General features: G+C 40.5%; 2 protein-coding genes across 2 annotated transcripts; one reads left to right on the top strand and one right to left on the bottom strand.

Moving 5' to 3' along the window:
- Positions 1 to 8,048: 8,048 nt before the first annotated feature.
- Positions 8,049 to 10,227, top strand: LOC148719277 (uncharacterized). Its single transcript, XM_088740907.1, has 2 exons — positions 8,049 to 8,357; positions 8,535 to 10,227. The coding sequence occupies exons 1-2, from the start codon at positions 8,236 to 8,238 to the stop codon at positions 9,787 to 9,789; spliced, it is 1,377 nt and encodes a 458-aa protein (XP_088597033.1). The 5' UTR covers positions 8,049 to 8,235; the 3' UTR covers positions 9,790 to 10,227.
- Positions 9,042 to 11,297, bottom strand: LOC148719276 (uncharacterized). The gene is made up of 2 exons (XM_088740908.1): positions 11,019 to 11,297; positions 9,042 to 10,751 (listed from the first exon to the last, which is right to left on the bottom strand). Exons 1-2 carry the CDS (start codon positions 11,190 to 11,192, stop codon positions 10,560 to 10,562), a joined length of 366 nt encoding a protein of 121 aa, XP_088597034.1. The 5' UTR covers positions 11,193 to 11,297; the 3' UTR covers positions 9,042 to 10,559.
- Positions 11,298 to 22,500: the final 11,203 nt, after the last annotated feature.

Raw genomic sequence — 22,500 nt, 5'->3', positions numbered from 1 at the left:
GAGTTCAGAATCCTGTCTCAAACAATCGCTCTCTTTCAAAGTTATCGTAATCGATCATCATGCCGAAAGTTCGTCGCTCTTCATACAATTTAGCGTTCAAACCAAAAGGCGTTGCTGAAGCAGAGGCCGTCGAGAACAACTCCGAGATCGCTAGAGATTACGGAATCAGTGAATCGATGGTGCGTCGCTGGCGAAAAGATCAAGCGAACCTGTTTAATGGTGAGCTTAAAATGTCAGCAAAGCAAAAGACGATGGGCTGCTTTTCGCTAAAGTATCCTGAATTGGATCAAACACTACTGGACTGGTTTTCAGAGCAGAGGAGTCAAGGTAAGTCTTTCGCTTCTTTAAAACAATGAAAAGCTTCGATCAGCTGATATGTGTCAGATCGTGTTCCAATGTTTACACAAACCGTGGGAATGACCGCTTCTGATTGGCCAGTTTTTCATGTTGTCAAAACAAGTCAAACAATTGATCTCTTTTATCTTTTACAGGAATTGCTGTAAGCGGATTAATTCTACGGCTAATAGCAAAGGAGTTGAGCAGCGATCCAGACTTCAAAGCCTCACTGGGTTGGTACCAGAGATGGAAAAAGCGCCATTCCATCAGCCTTCGCACTAAGACAACCCTGGCCCAGCGACTCCCACAAGATCTGGAAGAAAAGATCATCCGGTTCCATCGGTTCGTGATCGCACTTCGGCAGCGGTATGGCCATTCGCTCTCCAGGCTGTTCAATATGGATGAAACTCCTCTGCGATTCGAGCTTCCGTTGAGCAGAACCCTTGAATTCAGTGGCAGCAGAACAGTTCCAGTGAAGTCTTGCGGCGCCGAGAAGGAGAGCTTTACAGTCACACTCGCAGTCGCCGCCGATGGCAAAAAACTTCCACCTTCCGTGATCTTCAAAGGTGTTCGCACTCCAAGAGACCTCGCTGTTCCAGACACTGTTCGAGTATCGTTCCACAAGAAGGGCTGGATGGATGAAAAAGGTAGGAATTTGTCACATTTCTATTTCATAGCTCACTGGTAATTGATGCTATGCTCAAATGACTGATCTTCGCATTCTGTCAATTTATTCTAATTGGGTATTCTGTTATTTATTTCATACATACATACATACATACATACTTTATTTATTCCAGAAGCAGACTATGTATACACTAAGAGGAAATGGAAAATATGCTTCCAGAAAAGGAAGTTAAGAGGTTATCCCTATGTGAAAACTCCCTAAAAAATAAGTCTAAATGAAAATAAAATACTTAGTTATAATTAAATATTTAAATACAATTTAAGCTGAGATTTAAAATGCTGAAGATTATCAGCTTCCACTATGTTTCTTGGTAATTCATTCCATAATTTAACAATCCTAATGAAGAACGAATGTTTATAACAATTAAGTCTTGCTGGTTTGACGTAAAGTTTGTACTGATGATTTGCTCTCGTACATCTAGTTGTGGCAAAATCAAAAAAGGTTCCAAAATCTAAATGGTAAAAACCAAAAACAATTTTATAACACTCAATTAAAGATAGATAAGTTCTACGGTCAGAAAGAGTAGGCCATTTTAGCAATTTGCATCGGTCTTCGTAGGACATGTCTCCTTTGCGTTGATTTAAAGCAAGTCTTGAAGCTCTTCGCTGTACATTCTCAAGAGCATGGATGTCCTTGACGAGGTAAGGACACCAGACAGGTACCACATATTCCAAAATTGGCCGTACAAGAGATTTGTAGAGCATAGAAAAAATATTTGCATTAGCGGTGCCTATCGAGCGTTTAATAGAACCTAGGACTTTATTCGCTTTGTTCACAGTTATACCAATGTGGTTACTCCATGAGAGGTCCTTAGTTATTATAACACCGAGATCTTTAAATTTATCTACGTCTTTCAAGGGCTGTCCAAAGAAATAATTGGTCACTGACTTATCACGTGAATGTGTAATTCGCATAGATTGACATTTATCCGCGTTAAAACGTAATTGCCATTTACAAGCCCATTCGCCAATATTGGTAAGATCTTCCTGAAGACGCTGACAATCTGTGATCGGGTCAATTATCTCTCTATAGATCTTCGTATCGTCTGCATATAATTTGATTGTGGACGATACACATTCTGTTATGTCATTAATATACAGCAAAAACAATAAAGGCCCAAGGATGGTCCCCTGTGGAGTGCCGGAGGTTACATACGACCAATCAGAACAAGATCCCCTGATAACTACACGTTGTTTGCGACCAACCAGAAAATGTCTGAGCCAGTTAAGCAGACAACCGTCGATGCCATTACTTTTTAATTTTAAAAGCAGCCGCTCGTGAGGGACACTGTCAAAGGCTTTAGCAAGATCGAGAAAGATGACGTCGGTAGGAGTGGAGAGATTTCGTGATTTCGCCCAGTCATTAAAAGTTGATAATAATTGAGTTGCAGTAGATCTTCCTCGCAGAAAGCCGAATTGATTGTTGTTGATAAGGTCAATTTCACGCCAGAAATTAAACATCCTGTCGAAAACAATTTTTTCACCGATCTTACAAGGGATTGAAGTAAGGGAAATTGGGCGGTAGTTTTCTCTCGAAGACTTAGGACCCTTCTTGTGTAGAGGTGTAATATCTGCGTGTTTCCATTCATCTGGTAAGAGGCCAGCAGAGAACGATTTATTTAGCATATAGGTCAACGAAGGTGCTAATTCCGAAGCACACGATTTTAAGATGCACGGCGCGATAAGGTCAGGCCCAGGGGACTTGTTGGGCTTGAGTTTTAGGAGGAGGCGGCTTACCTCATCAACACAACAATCAATGTTTGCAAGCTTCTTGTCGACAATACAATCCTGTATAGGGAAATTTACATAATCTTCAGTGGTAAATACCGAAGAGAGTGAAGGAGTGAAGGAGTGGATTCGTACCTGTTTGCCACGGAATCCTCGTGATGAACGGTCACTGCTTTTATGGGATTCTTTCCGAGCCCATCTGACAGAGTCAGTGAAAGCAGACCTACAGTGGCGCAAGATCGACGTAGCTGTTATTCCAGGCGGCCTGACTCCAGTCCTGCAGCCATTAGACAAATGCCTCAACAAACCATTCAAGGACAACATACGGCGAAAGTACCTTAACTGGATGATGACAGGTCCCTTCGAGTACACGCCAGCGGGAAAGAAGAAGGCCCCGTCGAAAAACCTGGTCCTTCGTTGGGTGAAGCAGTCATGGGAAGAGATTCCGGAAGAGATGGTGAGAAGATCGTCCAAAACGTGTGGGATCTCAAACGCTCTCGATGGAACAGAAGACGACGCCATCTACGACGACAAAATGCCTGAGGTAGCTGATGATGACATGGAGGATGAGTTTGAGACTGACAGCGAAGAAGATGACGATGACTAAAAACTTCAACTTCACAAACAAAACGGCTCCTTTAGGAGCCACCACATAAATTAAAGTCAATGACCAACAATGATTTACATGTACCTACCTTTCGTGATCTCGGAAATTTGTGTTTGTTGATAATCGCTCGGCTTATAGTCGAATAAACATTGAATTTCGAATCTTGTTAAGCACCCATAAATATTTTTTGGTGAAAATACTCGGCTATAAGCCGAACCCCCCTACCTTGGCGAGAATTTACCTGTTCTCAATTTAATTTGTTGGAAAAATCGCTCGGCTTATAGGCGAATAAATACGGTAATAATTAAAACTGTTCACCATGATAAATGTGTTTTTGAACCTAGTTGTCTTACAAATTGGTAGCTTGAAGTATCTCTGGCTGCGGGTGCGATAGGTGGACTTGTTGCATGGAGGCAGCAGATCATGGAGCTTGTGGTTCTTGTCCCTTACAATCTGATCAAATAGAGCATCACACAAGATTTCCCTCCTCTCGCACAGTGACGCAATGTCAAGAGCTACTAGAGCCTCAGCGTAGGATAATTCAGTTTCAATCATCTGCAACGCGCGTTTCTGCAACCTTTCCATTTCATTGGACAGATATTTCGGCAAAGAAAGATGAAAAACTGGGCACGCATATTCTAATACAGGGCGTATACATGTTGTATAGAAAAGTAGCATATCCTCAGATGGAACTTTAGCGCGCTTTAGCTGTTTTAGGAAGTACAGACGCTTCGCAGCCTTTTTGCATATAGATTCTACATGTGCATTCCACCGGAGGTTGTCCGAGACTATCACTCCTAACAACCTTGCAGATGAAACAAATTCGATTTGCTTGTCATTGATAGTAATATGATCAAACAGATTCCCTGATCTGGAGAATGATATTCTCAGTTCTTTACATTTAGACTCATTGAATTGGAAACCATCAACTTCTGACTGTCTTACATGTTCGTTTACACGTAATTGCATGTACCTAGACTCATTCTTCAATACTGATTCGACAAGAGTGGTGTCATCAACGTATTTCCATATGATTGTGTCTGCTACAGAAAGATTATTTATCATGATAAGGAACAGCCAGGGGCCCAATTTCGTTCCCTGTGGCACCCCTGCAGGAACAGCTTCCCACTCAGAGAAGCAATCGCCGCTCAGTTTTATCCTTTGCTTACGGTTTGTTAAAAAGTCCATGATCCAGCACAAAATCGGCCTTGGAATATCGTAGGAGGAAAGCTTCCGCGCCAGAAAATGATGGTCAATCAGATTAAATGCCTTCCGGAAGTCAAAGAGTACAACTCTCGTAGTCGATCCATTTCCATCCGTTGACTTCACCCAAGAGTGAATCATATTAATTAATGCATGCGTGGCGCTGGATTTAGGCACCGTACCAGATTGCTGTGGGTAGATCTTTGAGAGGACAGCGGGCTTAACATAAGTGTTGATAACGTACTCCTCAGCTATCTTTGACAAGATTGAAGTCAGGGAGATGGGTCGTTAAAAAGGGGCATGAGCCTGTTGAAGTAAACAGTGGCTTTGGTGGGCTCTACCACAAGTTATCTCTAGTGTCTCCAAGTACTGTAAAGAAATGTAGAACAGATGGCACTGGGATCACCACCAAAACCAGAAATGAGATGATCAGAAAGTCTGCTCATTTTGCAGGCTCATATTGGTAGAGATAGGCCTACTAATGGTGAGTTTGAAATTTGTGTGCAGAAAATGGTTCATATGGTGCCTCAGTTAGGAGATCCTCTCCCCCCAATAAAGAAGGATGTCTTTAAGGAATGGGTAAGTTTCTAGTTCACTTGGTACACTTTATAAGTTTATGTGTTGTGTATTTGATCAGTATAGGAGCTTTATTAAAAAGTTATAAAAACATTAGCAAACTAGTTTAGATACATAGTGAACAATACTGTCAGTTCTATTATGATTGAAACAAACAATCTCTGTGTGACCATTTGCAAAGGTCTTTCCCACCCCACCCCAACCCCTTCTGAATATATTTCTTGGCCTTTGAGTATAAAGATTTTTTTTTTTGCAATATTCAATGAGCACATCATACACTCAACCCAGGATTGCTTGACTACTGGCAGTTTCTCTCCTTAAGCGGGTGAAACCAGCAAGTAAAATGTCCACGTGTAGTAAAATGTTGTGTGATATTGTGTGAATTCATCAGTAACTGCATAAGCTTGTCATGGAAACTCCGATCAGCGCACCCTGGCCTCCGAGTTCTGCATCCAGTGAAAAGTGCTTCCAACTCCCAAAAAGTGTTCAACGTTTTCAAAAAGAGAACTCTTATCTTAAAAAAAGGAACTGAAAGCTAGAAGAACGATTGAAAAATGTACGCACTTTTTCCGACCTCATACAGCAGTCAATATTTATGGCACGAATTCGAAACCACTATAAATGTTATTTCGCTTGACTTTTCTAATCCTATATTCTGAATGTCTTTTTAATAGTGTTTTGACAACCTGTGTAGTGTTGTTGTAGCTTTTTTATGAGGTAGCTTCGTTAAATACCCCTCCGTTTATTTCACTTTCTGAATGTCGAGGACAAACTTTATACACTTGATTCGCTATTTACTGAGATACTCGAACGCCATGCTCCAGTTAAAACCTTTAAAGCACGCTGTAAACCAAATCCATGCGTAACAGACAACATCTGCGGATTGATGAAGACCAGGGATGATTGGCATAAGAAACCAAAGAAAACAAATGATCTGCTATCTTGGACTGCCTACAGATATTTCAGACATGAAGTAAAGAGGGAAATCAGAATTGCTGAACAGGAATTTGTTGCCGAACAAATCCAGAGGAATCCAAATAACACCAATAATATCTGGAAAGCAATTCGCCAGTGCATCCCCAGTAAATCTACATCTCAGCGAACATACAGTAAGAGCGACAAAGCTGTTGCAGACGAATTTAATGAGTTTTTCGTATCTGTTGGTCAGAGCACTGTTGACAAAATTATGTCCCTGGCTAATGCATGCAACCTAACACTTAATCAGAATTATTTTGCACCGAGACAATACTCTCTCTCTGACCAGTTCACACTGCGTACCATTGATTATAAACAAATAGAACGTATAATAGCAGCGATGCCTTCAAACAAGGCCCCAGGGATAGACAAAATCCCGATTCGTGTCATCAAGGATTGTCTTAATCCAATTGTTCACCCGATAATGTTTATTGTTAATGCATCCTTTCAAAACTGTTTTTCCATCAAAATGGAAAACAGCTGTGGTTACACCAATCCAAAAAGAGGGCAACCAGGAACAGGCAAACAATAATAGACCCATCTCACTTATACCAGTCTTATCAAAGGTTTGCGAAAGGGTAGTATATAATCAGCTCATCTCGTATCTGCAATCGAATGACACCCTATCAAAGAGCCAAAGCGGTAACAAGAGATGGCATTCGTGCGAAACGTCTGTGATTGAAACAACTGACACAATTCTAAACGCCACTGACAAAAAGAAGTTAACAGCAGTTGTCCTATTAGATATGAGCAAAGCCTTCGATACCACCAATCACAACGTTAATTTTAAAATTGCAAGATGTCGGAATTTCCAGTGACGCTCTCCAATGGTTTCATAGTTACCTAAGCAACAGGACATAAGTAGTACGAATCCATTCAACGTTATCTGAGCCTTTGTCTGTGACCAACAGCGTCCCTCAAGGAAGTATCTTAGGCCCACAACTATTTAGCATATATACGAACGATCTTCCACCGATCCCACAGAAATGCAGCACTCAGAGTCATGTAGATGATACGAAACTCATCACTTCCTTTGAACTTAAAGATAACCTGGATGCAATTGCTGATTTGGAAGACGACTTGTTTTGAAATAGGAGAATGGTGTTCCAACAACCAATTGTTACTTAACCCTGGCAAAACCAAGCTGATGATATTTAGCAGCAGGCAAATGCGTGCAAAATTGCAATTTCACTCCCTTTCCTTTATGGGTGAGGACATCGTCCCCGCAGACACCGCCAAAGACCTTGGTGTGACTTTGGATTCTAATTTAACTTACGATGAACACATAATTAAGACCACTTCCTCGTGCATGTCCCGCCTCGGCCAAATAAACCGTGTCAAGCATGTTTTCGACAAACGTACACTTTTGATGATTACTAATTCCTTAGTTTTCAGCAGGTTATTTTATTGTTCCAATGTTTGGTCAAATACCTGAAAATGTAATGTTAACAAGTTAGAGGCGGTGCAGAACTTCGCATGCCGCTTTGTTAGCGATGCGCATAAATTTGACCACGTTACACCAATTCGCAAGGAACTAAATTGGCTTTCAGTTCAAAGCCAGCTTTACTACCGGAACGCTACTATGGCCTTTCGATGAATGACTGGTCAGGCCCCAGAATACCTCTCATCAAAATTCATAAAGCAAGCCGAGGTTAGTCGACGTAGCACCAGAAATTCGCAGCTTTTGCAAATTCCATTCTTTAGAACAGCTAGCGGTCAGAGAACATTTTTCTATAGAGCTGTAAACTTATGGAACTCTTTGGATAATTCCTTTAAACTGAGCAACTCCGTTAATGTTTTTAAAAAACATTTAAGGACCAAATTACTTAAAGAGTTGTAATTTATATGTATATTTGTATACTTTTATTTTCTTTTAGAACATTCAGATTTTAAAACATCTTTTAGAGTGGCAAAGTATGACGTCACGTTGTCATGACCGCATTTTTTTCAGTTCTAAACAAACTGTTCTATCCAATATGGCGGACGCAAGCGTCATGTGAAGCTCCGTTTTGCAGACTTTAAACTCCTTGTTTGACGCTCGTGGTACATTCAAGTTATGCTGGAAGTAGAAGGATAAGGCCATAATATCTTGCAGAATCTAAAATATTGGAGAATTAGGCGAAATGGTTCAGCGTTTCGCACCCGAATGTAATCACCAGTCTGAGAGTCATTGCTGTCGCTTCTTTGCATTCCCGAGCAAAGAAAAGAAAAAATCTGAGTATGATCGATGGAGAAGATTATTAAGGTTTGTATTTTAACTTACATATATACTGTAAAACCAGAATATCGCAGCTAAACTAAAGTATTGTGGCTTTCGGACTAATAAACATGGTACTTGTTGGATTGACGCTTGTTTCGATTTACTTCTAACAAAATGCAACTCTGATCTAAATACATTCCACATCTCTATATGTTTCAACAGGAGAGAAGATCGAGAACCAAGCAAACACAGCCGTGTTTGCAGCTGCCATTTCAGAAATGGCGAGAAGGTATTTGGGCCAGAGATTTTTAAGCACAACGAAGGAAAACTTTTCTCTTCTAGCAGTAAACCGCCACCAAAGAAGAAGAAGAAATTGGAAAAAAGTACAGATGGCAAGGAATTAGTCGACATCGAAAAAATAAGAGAAGCCTTGCAGAGCAACGAAAGTGAAGATCAAGAACGGGACGTACTCAACGATTTAACTGCTTCGGAGATAATCCTTGAAGCAGAGGTAAAGCAGCTGAGAAATGACTTTCAACAACATGAAGAGAAGTCAAAATATTTTAGAGAAAAATACTCAGTGTCTACGTTAAGTGACGATGTAATACGCATGGAAACCGGTCTTCCAACTAAGCAAGTATTTGATGTAGTTGTACTTTATACTTTAAGATTCAAAGACTCAATAATATATTTTCATGGCTGGAAGGTGGAATCAATAAGTTTTGAAGACCAGATATTCATAACTTTAATAAAGATTAGACAGAATTACACGAACCTTCATATAGCTCAGTTATTTTCATGCAGTGAAACTACTATATCTAATATTGTCATTACATTTATTCATCTCTTGCACGAGATTTTGTTCACTTTTTTGATGTCAACAGTACCTTCTAGGGAGAAAAATAAGACTTGTTTGCCGTCATCATTTACACAGTTCAGTTCTTGTAAGATCATAATAGATTGCACAGACATTGAAGTTGCAACCCCTGGCCTAATGAGTCATCAAAGTGCAACTTATTCTTCATACAGAGGTATGAATTCATTTAAAGTACTCGTTGGTGTGGCACCTAATGGGGTCATAACATATGTTTCTAACCTTTACCCTGGATCAACTTCAGATAAGGCTATAGTGGAAATGTCTGGTTTTTTGAAACACCTTTATCCAGGAGATCTTGTTCTTGCTGACAAGGGCTTTCTAATCCAAGATATAGTTCCGAGGGGTGTGTCTGTAAATATTCCCCCATTCTTAAACAATGGTAAATTTACTGAAAATGAAATAAAAGTAACTAAGTCGATTGCCAAATGCAGAATCCATGTAGAGAGGGCTAATGCCAGGTTAAAGGATTTTAAGATTTTAAGTTTTATTCCCTCTTACCTAAGATGCTATTCTGAAAAAATTTTTCAGCTTTGTGCTGCTCTTGTTAATTTGCAGTTTCCGTTAATCAAGGAAGGTTGTACAAATGTATTTTTTGAGTAGAAAATTCTCAAGAGAGGCTCAAGTCATGTTTTCGATGACTACAAAGATTCAATAGCTACAGTAATAAAAAGTCAATAAGTTATGGCAATTTCTTCAATTCTTTTTTTTTTTCTACTTTTTGCTCTCTACTTAGGGTGTGATTCTTACTTTAATAGGCATGAAAGCATCACTCTAGTTTCTGTCTCTATTTTGGAAAAGTAGTCTACCAACAATTGAGATAGATGGATAGATATAGGTTATTCCTCATAACTTTAACAACTATGATATTCTATGATTATTTTCTTAGTTCATATAATCCTAACTGTACAAGGGAAGAAGAGAATCATTAACATTTAATAATTTTCAATCTTTTCAATTGTTCTACAGAGTTGAACAGTAACATTATTTTTTAATTTCTCATTTCCACATAAGGTAGAATAAATATAAAGAGTACAAGTGTATATGTCTCCTCTTATGTATTCACACTTATAATAATTCCCCCTCAATCATTTTAGGGTAGTAATGATGGAAATAAAAGTTTCTTAGAATATCAAGATTAGGTTTCCATTCCTCGTCTCTATGAATGACCAAAGTTACGTGGCCCTTGACAGTCCACACAACAAAATAACAATACATTCTGTTTGTGAGATGGAGCTGTCCTTGAATTTGATGCCAATACCCAGACTTGTGATCCCTCTTAAGCTCAATTTTGTCCTTTCGCTTCTCCAAATAGAATGATTCTGATTCTATAACTTCCTCTATGGTTGAATTCCTAAAGGTATATGGGCATTTTACTTCTCAGTGACGTCCCGACCTGCAGGGCAAGTTGGCTTTCTTGGCTTGTTCCATCGACATTCGATGTCCGTACGACTAACATGATGTATGGCGTAAATGAACATAGCTGCGGCATGACTGCACTTGAAAGCGCCCTTAGGACATTCACACTCTGTCGACTTGATATTCAAGTTACTATCTACGTATATCTAAAGTAGAAGAAGAAAAATTTTTATTCTTTTAGTGATTTTATTGGTTGTAAATAGCTCTCAGGCGTTCTCAGCGCTCCAATCGAACAGCCATCGAACGGATCCTATTTTAGAGGCGCTAAGAGCTATACGTTATGAAGTCAATATCATATACATCGGAGCCTATAATTTAGATATTAAAGCTATTGAGTAGCTTTTATAATTGATCTAATGATTCCCAACCGATTCACAAAATATAAACATAAACATACAAGAGAGCTTACGTACCGTAACCTCGTAGACTTTTGATCTCATACTAGCGTGAACTTTGCCTCTAAGAATGCCTTGATTATACATAAAACATTCTATATGATCAGATTTGACGTGGTTCTCCCCTTTTGCGATAGATTTCTTTTCATCTTCGAAGTAAGATAGCAAAGAAGAGATTGAAAATAAGGTCATGATTAATATGGCGCCATACACAACGAGACCTCAGCGTTTGTTTAGAACTGAGAAAAATGCTGTCATGGAAACGTGACGTCATGGCTCTGCTACTCTATTGTAATAGGATTATTTTTATAACATTGTCTTTGAAAAGCCCCCTTGGGGAAAGTCAATGAAGTATGTATGTATGCATGTACATGAAGATGAGTCGGATGAGAGCTCTGACAGTTCAGAGGATGAAGAAGACACTCTGTCTTTCATTGAAATTTAAATTTAAACAAGAAGAAGAGGTGGTGAGAGAGGTAGCCGTATTGCAACCACATATGGTAAGTACCATTCTATAGGGAGTAATGCATTTGTATCCTATTTATATCGTAAAGAACATTAAAACGAGGCTGTTTATTCCCCAATGATTACAAGCCTTACCTTCCGATTCGTTAGTTTATCTAGCGTTGCGTTACTATCTATGCACATGGAGATCCTTAAGAGAAAGAATAGCGTCATCTTGGCACTAGCTCTAGCTTTCATTAGTTAAGTCCGTTAAGTTCTCTTAAGTTCGTTTTTGTCACCCTTGGCTTTTAGAGTTCAAGTGGGAACCGATGTGCAAGAACAATTGTTTCTTTAATGTCCTTGTCGATTTCTGGTGAGAAATGACTAGTGGTTATCTTCAAGCGTGGAATTTGGGTTAGGCACGTGGAAGCACTCCGGCCTTCATACCTTGCCTTTCGAGTACTCGCACATTCAGTTTAAAGCAAATTTACATAATGTTGGTTCTCCTTCGTGTTCGCAGATGCTTCCAGTTACTTGTTTTATTTTCCTGCCTTACACTATGCTCATTTTGACATTTCTACAAGCAGTATGAAATTGTAGACGCGCCTTTGTAGTTTTTAATAGTAGCTCTTCATCGTCAATTATCTTTCTTTTCCTGTGCTATTTGTCTAAGTGCAAGTTCCTAGATCTTATTGGTTTTAGTTTGGTTTTATTCTGCTTCTCTCTTCGTAGCTCGCTGCTCGCTAGCTCATCATTGTTAAACTATGTTTGGAATGTGTACAAGCTTTTTAGACTGCATGATTCTTGTTATTTTGGTAACCACAAATATTTTAGTAATTAATTTGTATTACGTATTGTATTTCAGTTTACGTTCAATCACAGTCAATTAAATCACCAACGATCAGTGACAACTCGAGATTTCTGACTTTACTCGATCAGTAAACCATTCCTGCTTTCTCGTTCATCGCCCGCCTCATTTGGACCCTCTCAACAAACCAAGGAGGTGCACAAGGTCTCTGCGAGATGCCTCGCATTAAGGCCAAGTTTGAAATGGCGCTGAAACATGTCATCGTGGCCTACGAGGCAAGCAGCAAGGAAACCTTTAAGCAGAAGCACAATCTGGATAGTCCCTCTATCATGGGTGACACCTTGGAAATCACAAAAGGCGTCTGTGTAGCCAGTGACACGCTACTTCATGTCCAGCATCTCACGAAACCCAGGCAAGACGAGAGCTGCAAAGATGAGGTAAATCAAGACAAGGGAGAAGAACGGTCTCTTCATGGAGGGGAAGAAGAAGATAGAGGGGAAGAGGAAAATGGAGGGCAGCAGGAAGGCCGGACGGAGGCCTCCTCCGTCACTTTAACTGCCAGCAAGACCAGCACAACAAAAAGTTACCTCCTAGCAAGGAAGTGCACGCTTCCAAAGTGCAAGTATATTGGGCGAAACCTTAAGCAGCATCTCAAGGATGTCCATGTTAAAAAGGCGCACATCAGCGATAAAGTAGATATCCTTTTTAACGTGGCCGTCCACGAGAAGACTCGTCAATCAAGATGAAGATATCCTTTTTAACGTGGCCATCCATGGGAAGACTCGTTGATGAAGATGTAGATATCCTTTTTAATGTGGCCATCCACGTGAAGACTCGTTGATGGAAGACCAGCAAAAGCAAGGGTAAAGAGAGCAGGTGGAAGAAGTGGTGGCCTCGACCGGATTCTAGCTACCTTGGGGCTTATCTTCCCCAACATCTACGCAACAAACATGGGATGAAACCAGACAGTGAGGCATACAAGACAAGCCTTGAGGTAGCGAAACGTTACCTAGGAGCAGGGTAGCAGATACATCAACTAATGTTCCCTGGTCCATCCATCTTAACACAACCCACCAATGACACAGGCGACCACCAGAAAGGAAATTACCCAGAGGACTCCTCATCCGACTCATCCTCATCGTCAGACTCCTCAGGATCACCTGCACCAAAACGACACCACCACAATTCCTCATCTGACTTGGACGACATCCCAAGCTGACGGCAACCATTTCTGCGCATGACTTCAACTGCAGCCACTTCGGCAACTGCAACTGCAGCCACTCTTCCTAACCCTGATTCTGCAAGTGCAGCCTCCTCTGGTGAGGAAAGTGACGAGGAAGAGGAGTATGAGAGCATGGCAAAGTACTTTGAGGAGGAGAACCCTGGGACAGCAAGGCACATATGGCTGTGCGAATTCTATAAATATTTATTAACACCATCCGCTGGCTTCCACCAGCATAGAACTAGACTCCAGCACACATCCCAGCTAAAAAAATGATACTGACGAATATTAACCCTTCTGGAGGTGACGTCAGTGTACTGGAAGAGGAGGAAGGCAGCCATGTGTGGTTAGATTGGGTTATGCCCAATCTAAAAACCAAGGTGGCGATGTTGTACTAAAGACGTCCTCAGGATGTGAGCAGTAATGGAGATCAATAAGAGTACTAGAGTTTTCAGTGATGCGAGTTGGAGTCTTGACCATTTGCTGGAAACCTTGACATTCCATTAAATGAAGTATTTGCTTTGATTCGCTTTTGGATTTCTTGATCAGGTCAACGTTGACATCACCTACGATACAAGCTTCTTTGTTTTCAGTGGCAATAGAGTCCACAATATTTGTGAGACTATCAAAGAAAGAGACAGAGTCAGGGCGAAGATAGAAACAAGATAGTAGAATCAGAGCACACTGGAATTGCTCTGATTCTAAGTTACCCCTTCTTTCAGCAGAAAGTGAGTTATGGGTGTAAACAATAATTCCACCACCTTGAGCTGTTTTCCCATCTCTGCGAAAGAGATTGTAACCCGTGATGACAAGTTCATATCTGTCCAGGAATTATGTAACCATGATCTGTAGTTTTATGAAAATTCCATGAATTTCTATTGAAAAACACATGAAAGTCATTTCTTGGCCCATGAATACTGCAAAATGAAAATTCATGGGGTTATTTCAAGCCCTGAATTTTCCATGAATAAGGGAAATTTTTTTTCATGACCCATGAACTTCTTTTAAGTCTACTTTCACGACCCAACCCTGGCAAGGTATACTAATGCCAGATGGGACGAAAAAAACGAAACAAGGTGATGCTAGTGATCACTCACAATAGGGAGGAGGATGGGCCAGCCCCATCCCCTTGGATGACGCGCTTGTCCAGGACATAGACACATTCATCACTAAGTTGAGGCCAGTGGTTTCGGAGAATGGGACAGATGGAGCCAAGATCTTCCTGAAGTCAGATGGCTGTCTCTTTTCAAGGGGAGCCATTGGGGAGCGGATCTCTGCTTCTATATTCAAGAGTGGTGTTTGCCTCGATAAAGGAATTACAGCCACTGACCTCAGCAAGTGGATCATTACAGAGATGCAGAGGAAGAAGAGACTCGGGATGCAATTGAACGAAGAATTGCTTCTGTGTCTCATGTATTACAGTGACAATACTGCGAAACGGTGGTATCTCCATGAGAGCCCCACTGAGGAAGCAGCGGAGGCCTACCAGCAGCTTGTCACTTTGACACAGGTGATGCTGGTAGAAAACGCTGCCACATCTCCATTGAAGGCGGAAAAGGCCTCCAAACCTCCACCTGGGGAGGACCAGTCATCTACGGAGGAGCCCAGTACAGTGGAAGAGCCCAGACCCGACTTTGAAACCCCCCCTAAGAAAGCGACTCTCTCTGCAGAGGAGCTAACCTGGGTCTGTGAGCTTTTCAAATCAGATATCAAAACTCAATGCTCTCCGGGTTGAAGAAAGTGCTTATGGCGGATGAAACAAAAAAATCAAAGTTGAACGACAAAAAAATAAAACAAGTCTCTGACAAGGTGTGGTACCTCATAAAGCAACAACCGACTAAGGACCCCTAAGAGCTACCAGAGAGTGCAAACCACCACACGGCTAGGTACATGTTGTCAAAGCCGCCAGGAACATCACTAGCAGGTAGCGAGCCCGGGAGATGGAAGTGGAGAGAGGAGGAAAATGCCAATCTCAAGGGTGGCTTGAAAGACTTTAAGAAAGTACCTAGAAACACGGAGATCTGCAAAATCTTCCAGTCGTCTGACGAAGATCTTCAATGCCAACACATTTAAGTGGATCCAAAATATGATGAAGAATATTTCTAAGAAGAAATGAGTGGCCTCTCCTCCTCCTGAAAAAAAAATTAACAAAAAAAATGGTCGTGTGGTCATTGTTTGATCTTCTTGTCTGAGTCCAAGGTATTCGTTAGGGATTAATCATGAGCTGGGGTACCCAACCCCCAGGGAGTGCCCCACAAATGTCGTTGGTCTCGACAAGAAGTGATTCACACCACATCCGCACCTTGTGTTTTACTTTGATTTGTGTAATGTATATGTTGTCTTGTTAAATGTAGCTATGGACCCAAGGTTCAGTTCATAAAATGCATTTAGGCCCAGCAGATGAACCCTCTGATGACAAGTCTGCTATTTTGTGTTTGTGGGATTGGTAATCAGATAATAGCTCAAAGACTATTTGTACCTGTCCTACAAAGTTATATTTTAAGTGCGTAATGTATATGTTGTCCTGTTTTTGTTAACTCCGCCAATGCTGGTCCCAAGCCCGGATGAGAAAGGAGGAGGGTTGGACGTGAGGCTAGCAACCCCTGTCCGTAAACAACACTTGTGGTGCTGAAATGACCTCAGAAGTAGCTAACATTAAACGATTCCTTTCGTCATTAACAATCATAAAACAATAAAATAACATAGACACATGAAAGCTCTAATAACGAGGTCCTTTAACAACAAATTGATGAACATTGCAAACTTAAAATTTCATCATAGCCTCATTTTTTTAACTTGAGGACCTTTCTTGATACTAACATTAGTTTTTTTATACCAATAGTCTAAACTTTGTCGGCTATGAAGTCGAAGATAACTCATATCTTTGAGATCCTGAAGAAGGCTAAGGAGGGAGGCGAACCCCCACATTTCTTAAAAATACATTGTGATGTGGAGTATGCTCTGCCTAAAACCTTCGATGGCTCGACTGATGTCGAAAAAATAGTACAAGACATGGACAACACCATCCACCTGGCAGCAGCTATGAGGCATTGTGGCCTCGCGTACTTCGAGGAGGCCCTGCGAAGGGCCCTCTCGTATATGCGCTACATCTTCGAGTGCCTCTCAAACCACACCTTCAACACAAGGGGTACCTTGCATGGGAAGCAAGTGGCAGAGGAGGTCAAGGGAGTGGTGAGAGATGTCTCTGCTTACACAGACATGTTGGCGGATGTGGATGGAGGAGGAGAAGGTGAGGGTTCAGATGGTGTTGGTGGTGCTGATGGGGATGATGAAGGTGAGGGTTAAAATGGTGAAGGTGGTGGTGCTGGTGGTGCTGATGGGGATGATGAAGCTGCGGATGGAGATGGTGAAGGTGGTGCAAATGGGGATAATGGTGAGGGTTCCGATGGTGAAGATGGTGCTGATGGGGATGATGAACATGTGGATGGAGAGGCTGTTGGTGGGTCAGTTGAAGGGGATGTTTGGTTGTCATTGAGTAGTGATGAGCATGTGATGCACGATGGGAAGGGGTTTGGGTTGGTGGTTAAAGGGAGAAGATGGAGATGGTAGGTCGTGGCTGAGCGGCCTGCCACTGAGAAGGGGGGCATACCGGATAGAATGAGGGGAGAGGGAAACAGAGGGGAGAGGGAAACAGAGGCAATAGAGGAGGCGTTGAAAAATGTCAACAAAGTTCCTCGGAATGATGAAATAAAAAACCTCTTGCTGTCTTCCAGTGAGCTGTGTGACATCTTCAAGAACAATGACTTTCAGAGGATAAGGAGTAAAGTCAAAAAGACCTTCAAGAGGATAAAGTGCCTCTGTAAATAGGGTTAGGGTGAGAAAAAGCAACAAAAAACAAAAATAGAAAAACAAAAAAAATCGTTTTCTTCCTGTTCTTGTTTAGTTTAATTTTGTATATGACAACTGTAAATAATATCAACTTTGTAAATAGTTCCTCGCAACAATGAGTCGGGCTGGTTACTCGATGAAATCCTTTGGTATTGTGAGAGTTTGACAGGGATAAGACACAAGCTGGGGTAACCAACCCCTGGGGAGTGACCCACAAACTCTCACAGTACCAGGTAATACTCTCGTGGTTTGAAATGGAAAGGGAAGGACCGGGAAACCACCCAGGTAAGAGGATATTTGTAAAAATCCATTGAAGACAGTGAAGATGGACAGTATCGACGATCTGGTCAAGTTGATGAGTTTACCCGGGTACCTTAGTATGTGTGAACAGTTGGTGTTAGAAAACTATGGGGAGGACCTGTTGAGAGAGATTTGACTACGGTCCAGGTTGACCGCACATTAACGGTCTTTTGGCTGCACAAAAAGTTCCTTCCACGTATTTGAAGAATTCAGAACGACCGTTAATTTGAAATTCTCGCTGAATTGGTTGCTCTACAAACCATCTTTTGTGGGATTTTTTTGGTGAACTTAAAGGGCAACTACTTGGCTTTCGTGCTGTCGAGTTTTCATTCGAGGGAAAGTATTTAAGTGTTGTTTTCGATGGATTTTGGCGAGCATGTGTCAACACAAGTTTCTGACCTTTCCCTATTTTGTGCATGGTGATTTAGGGCATCAGGCTAAAACACATCAAAATGGCGTCAAATTGCGAGGAGAACAACACAGACTACTCTCTATGAGGGTAAGACTATTTCTTTGATTAATTCAAAGAAATAATGTGCGAAATAATACACAACTTCACATTAACGGAGCTGAAAAGCAAGTCCAACTAAGCCACTATACAAACTCTTTAATTATTCACTGTGAAAGAGCCTGTGAAAGAGCCCGTGACAGAGCTTGGGCCACCTGTGGGGACATCGCCTTGTACACAGACCACGTTTAGCAATCTTCAAGAACATGAATGCAAGATCCAGTGACAAAGCAAGAAAGAGTTTTACAAAGATAATCAAAGACCTTGTATTAAAATTTACAATGGAAAGCAATCTCAAGGTGGTTGATTGCCTGGATGTCACACTAAATCTGACAAGTGGAAAGTATTACCCTTTCAGGAAACCTGACAATGATCTGCTGTACATCAATGCCAAATGCAATCACCATCCTTCTACAATTAGGCAAATCCCAGCATCCATAAGCACCAGAATATGGGGCTTATCCTGAGTAGTTTGTGGCATCTGTATTGGCAATTCCGCAGGGCCTGGGTCTGAGTTTGTAAATAAATTAAAAAATGGCGTTTGAAAACTGGGACTGAGTAGCCGAGTAGCAGAAGTATGGAGCCAAATAGCCAAAGTAGACAACCGAAGATTGAGTAGCCCAATAGCCGAAGTGTGATGTGTCATATGTGATCAGTTTATGAGCGTCAGTCAGGTCATCACCCTCTCACGGATTATAACCTACGTAAACGTGGTCGGCAGATGCCTTATATGTTTCATATGTTTGTTGTTGTTCGTTTTATATGTGGTTATTAGGAGGAAATTATGGTTTGAGTATATATATGAAACCGTCCTGGCTGTCCCATCCATGTGGGACAGGATGACAAAAAAAGTGTCTGCGCATGCTCAAAAACTTTACGCATGCGTATGAAAGAAAACTGGTCATATCATACTTGATAGGGCATGTATTAATCTTTCTTCCTCTCTTCTTCTCTTTCGCCCCGCTCCCAAAAGAAATACAGCCTTCAGCTGCGTCTGTTTGATAAAAAGTGCTGTGACTGGGATTCCTAAGTTTCATCACCGAAAAAAATTTGGTATCAACATGCTTGATAGAGCATGGGAAAGCTATGTGAGTGCATTATAATGAGACATATCATTTACATAGTCAGAATAATTTTTTTTTAGTTAACTGATGATTGATCCCGAGCTTGCTCTCAGTTACATTCACGAGAGCTTGGAAAACACTGGTAGCTTTGCAGACACTTTAATCTGAGGAGATTTGTATCTTCAAGAGGCCACAATTCTTTTTTTGTGAAATCATGATTCATCCCAAGCTTGCTCTCAGTTACATTCACGAGATCTTGGAAAGCATTGCTAGATTTGCAGACACTGATACATTACAGCGAATTTTAAAAAGAGGAGATTTGTACCTTCAAGACACAGAAGAACTGCTATCGGACTACGAAACGCGCGACATAATTGTAAAGAGGAATGAGATATTTAAAGCCGTCGTCGAATATACAAAAGTGGTATTTGAGCGTGAACTTTCAGACGTGAAGGATGGCCATGACTATGGTAGAAAGAATTACATTGTGGACAATCCAAAAGTATCTGAGGTAGAGATTGAAAGTATTTTGGATATCATTTCGTTCGCCGATGAGGATTCTTGAAGGAGAATGATGCGACATGCTCGTGGTTGTATGAAACCTCATAATTTTGATAAAGTGGTAAGAGATTTGAAGGAAACATATCCAAAAGAAAAATTTACATACGACGAAACATTTCAATTTCACAGGAACAAAATCATGAAATCTATTTATAATTACGTGGAGCACATATTTCACAGTCACAATTGGGATAAAGAGGGTGAACTTTCAGACTAAATATCATTTCGTCTTGTGGTTTCACACATCACACGACATGGAAACAGAGCGACAAGAACGTTTAGGGAAAGAGCGGCTGTGTTTAGAACAGAAGAAAGAACTTGCTTGGAAAATAAATAAAGAGAAACCGTATGAAATGTTTTCTCCATCGCAGACGCAAGACGAATTGGAGGAGTTTTGGGATACAAGAGTACGACCCTATAAAGAGCATTTAAAACAATTTGAAAACCAAAGTAAACATCACGATGGAAGTTCAGCATAATTCACCGAAAGAATTTTATTTAACATTGACAATGTGAGTATTTAATAAAGCATATACTGTGTGTAATATACTGGAATGTCATATAAAGAAATAAAGTGTGATGAAAAGGTATCATTTTGTGCGTGTCTTTATTGAAGACGCGATTGATTCCTTTTATTTAACCCTGCCGAGTAATGATGTCGGTGTCAAGTATTTCCCAGAAAATACCTCCAATTCTTGGAAAAATCATCTTTCGTCCCTCATTGTATTAGATAAAGATTGAGAAGTGGGTACGTTGAGTATTTCACTTCCGCATGAATCTCGAATGAAAAAATACCTCCATAACACCCCAGATGTCACTAGATTACTCACGACCAAACAACAAGTGTACGTGGTTGTCACGCAACAGCTTGATGTCATCACCACTTACGTGCATCTCAGCGATATCAAAGACAAACCCCTCGACACACCTCATGATCTTCTCAAAGCCTTATTCAAGATGGAACGTGAAAAGTCTATTTTAGACTTGGGTAGAGCTGGTGTGTTTGCAAATGAAATGCCTATGGGAAAATTCCCCAACCTCCAATTCGATGTCTCTTTTGATGACGTACTAGAAAACGTGTGGGGGACCCTATGAATACATTTCTTTCTCATAATCTCATTCAGTGAGAATAACATGGCTAATCGAACCCGCGATTCCCAAACACGTTATATAGGGACCAATTTCTTTTTATTGCAACACTTTTTTTTTCCTTTTTTCCCCATATGAAATTCTCAGGTATATAAATATCTGATATACATGATTTAAGTATTGGAAAGGGGTTACTGGTAATAATCTATCAGTGATTCCTTTCTAATCCTTTTTCTTTTACTTTTTATCACACAGCGTTTCTTTGCGGAGCACACAGGAAGAGAAGAAGAGAGCAAGAAAGATTAAATGTTTTTGAGAATTAAATTTTATTCCGACTATGTAAAAAATACATATGTCTCATTTAAAATGCACAAAAATAAATTTCCATGCTCTATCAAGTATGAAATGACCATTTTTCTTTCATACGCATGCGTTAAGTTTTTGAGCATGCGCAGACACTTTTTTGTCATCCCGTACCACATAGATGGGACTCACATTATCGTTTCATATATATACTCAAACCAACTTTTATTCTTAATAACCACATATAAGGCATCTGCCGATCACGCTTACGTAAGTTATAATCCGTGAGAGGGTGATGACCTGACTAATGTTCATAAACTGATCACACACCACACTTCTGCTACTCAGCTTATCAATATGCGGCTCAATACTTCGGCTACTCAGTCCCAGTTGTCAAATGCCGTTTTTGAATTTATTTACAAACTTGGACCCAGTCCGTGCAGGTTCATACAGACGCCGTAAACTACTATCCCGTGATTAAAACAAGTTTGATAAATCCTCACAGTTATATAACAATGCCCTGAAATCTAGTGGGTACAAGCAAGAAAAAAACTCCAGAAACAGAGCAAGGAAAATAATCTGGTTTAACCCACTGTACAGTCAGAATGTCAGATCAAACATCCATAAATCATTCTTTCACCTGATTGGTAAGCATTTCTCTAAGTCACACAACCTCATAGAATATTCAATAGAAACAACCCAAAGGTCACCTACAGTTGCACTACAAACATGGCTAATATAATCAAAAGCCACAACCAGGAAATCCTAGATGAAAACCACAAGGCGAAAAGAAATGCAACTGCAGAAACAAAAACGTTTGCCTTCTTGACGGCGCGTGCCTCACCAGAATCATCATCTATGAAGCAACTGTCACAACAATTACTGGTAATGCAAGGAACTACATTGGAATAACAGAACATGTATTGAACTGAAACTGAACTGAAAAACTTTATTTAAGTGTCTATGTTTTTAGCTATAAGCTAATGGGGGACACTAAAGAATTTAGAAGTAAATACATATACATATGTAGATAATAGTTATTTACAGTAGATAATTAAAAAAACTGTTAAGTTTCAAATTTCAATGAGAGTTGAAAGGTCGACTTTTCTTATGTTCTTCTTGAACGAATTTAGAGTTTCTATCGTTCTTAGGTGTCTTGGTAACTTCGACCAGATGAGAGGTCCCATATATTTAATAGAGTTCCTACCAAATCTTACAGTTTCGAATCTTGGCAGTTCGAAGTCACTGTTCCGTAGATTATACTGAGTGTTTTTTATATTAAATAAGTCAGAAATATTCTCAGGTACGAGACTGTGCTTAGTTTTAAACATCAAAGTGGCAATGTCTTGTAG

Source organism: Stylophora pistillata, chromosome 12, assembly GCF_964205215.1.
Source record: "Stylophora pistillata chromosome 12, jaStyPist1.2, whole genome shotgun sequence".
NCBI classification, from domain to species: Eukaryota; Metazoa; Cnidaria; class Anthozoa; order Scleractinia; family Pocilloporidae; genus Stylophora; species Stylophora pistillata.
The sequence above is the reverse complement of the archived record's forward strand: the minus strand, read 5'-3'. Positions and strand labels throughout refer to the sequence as shown.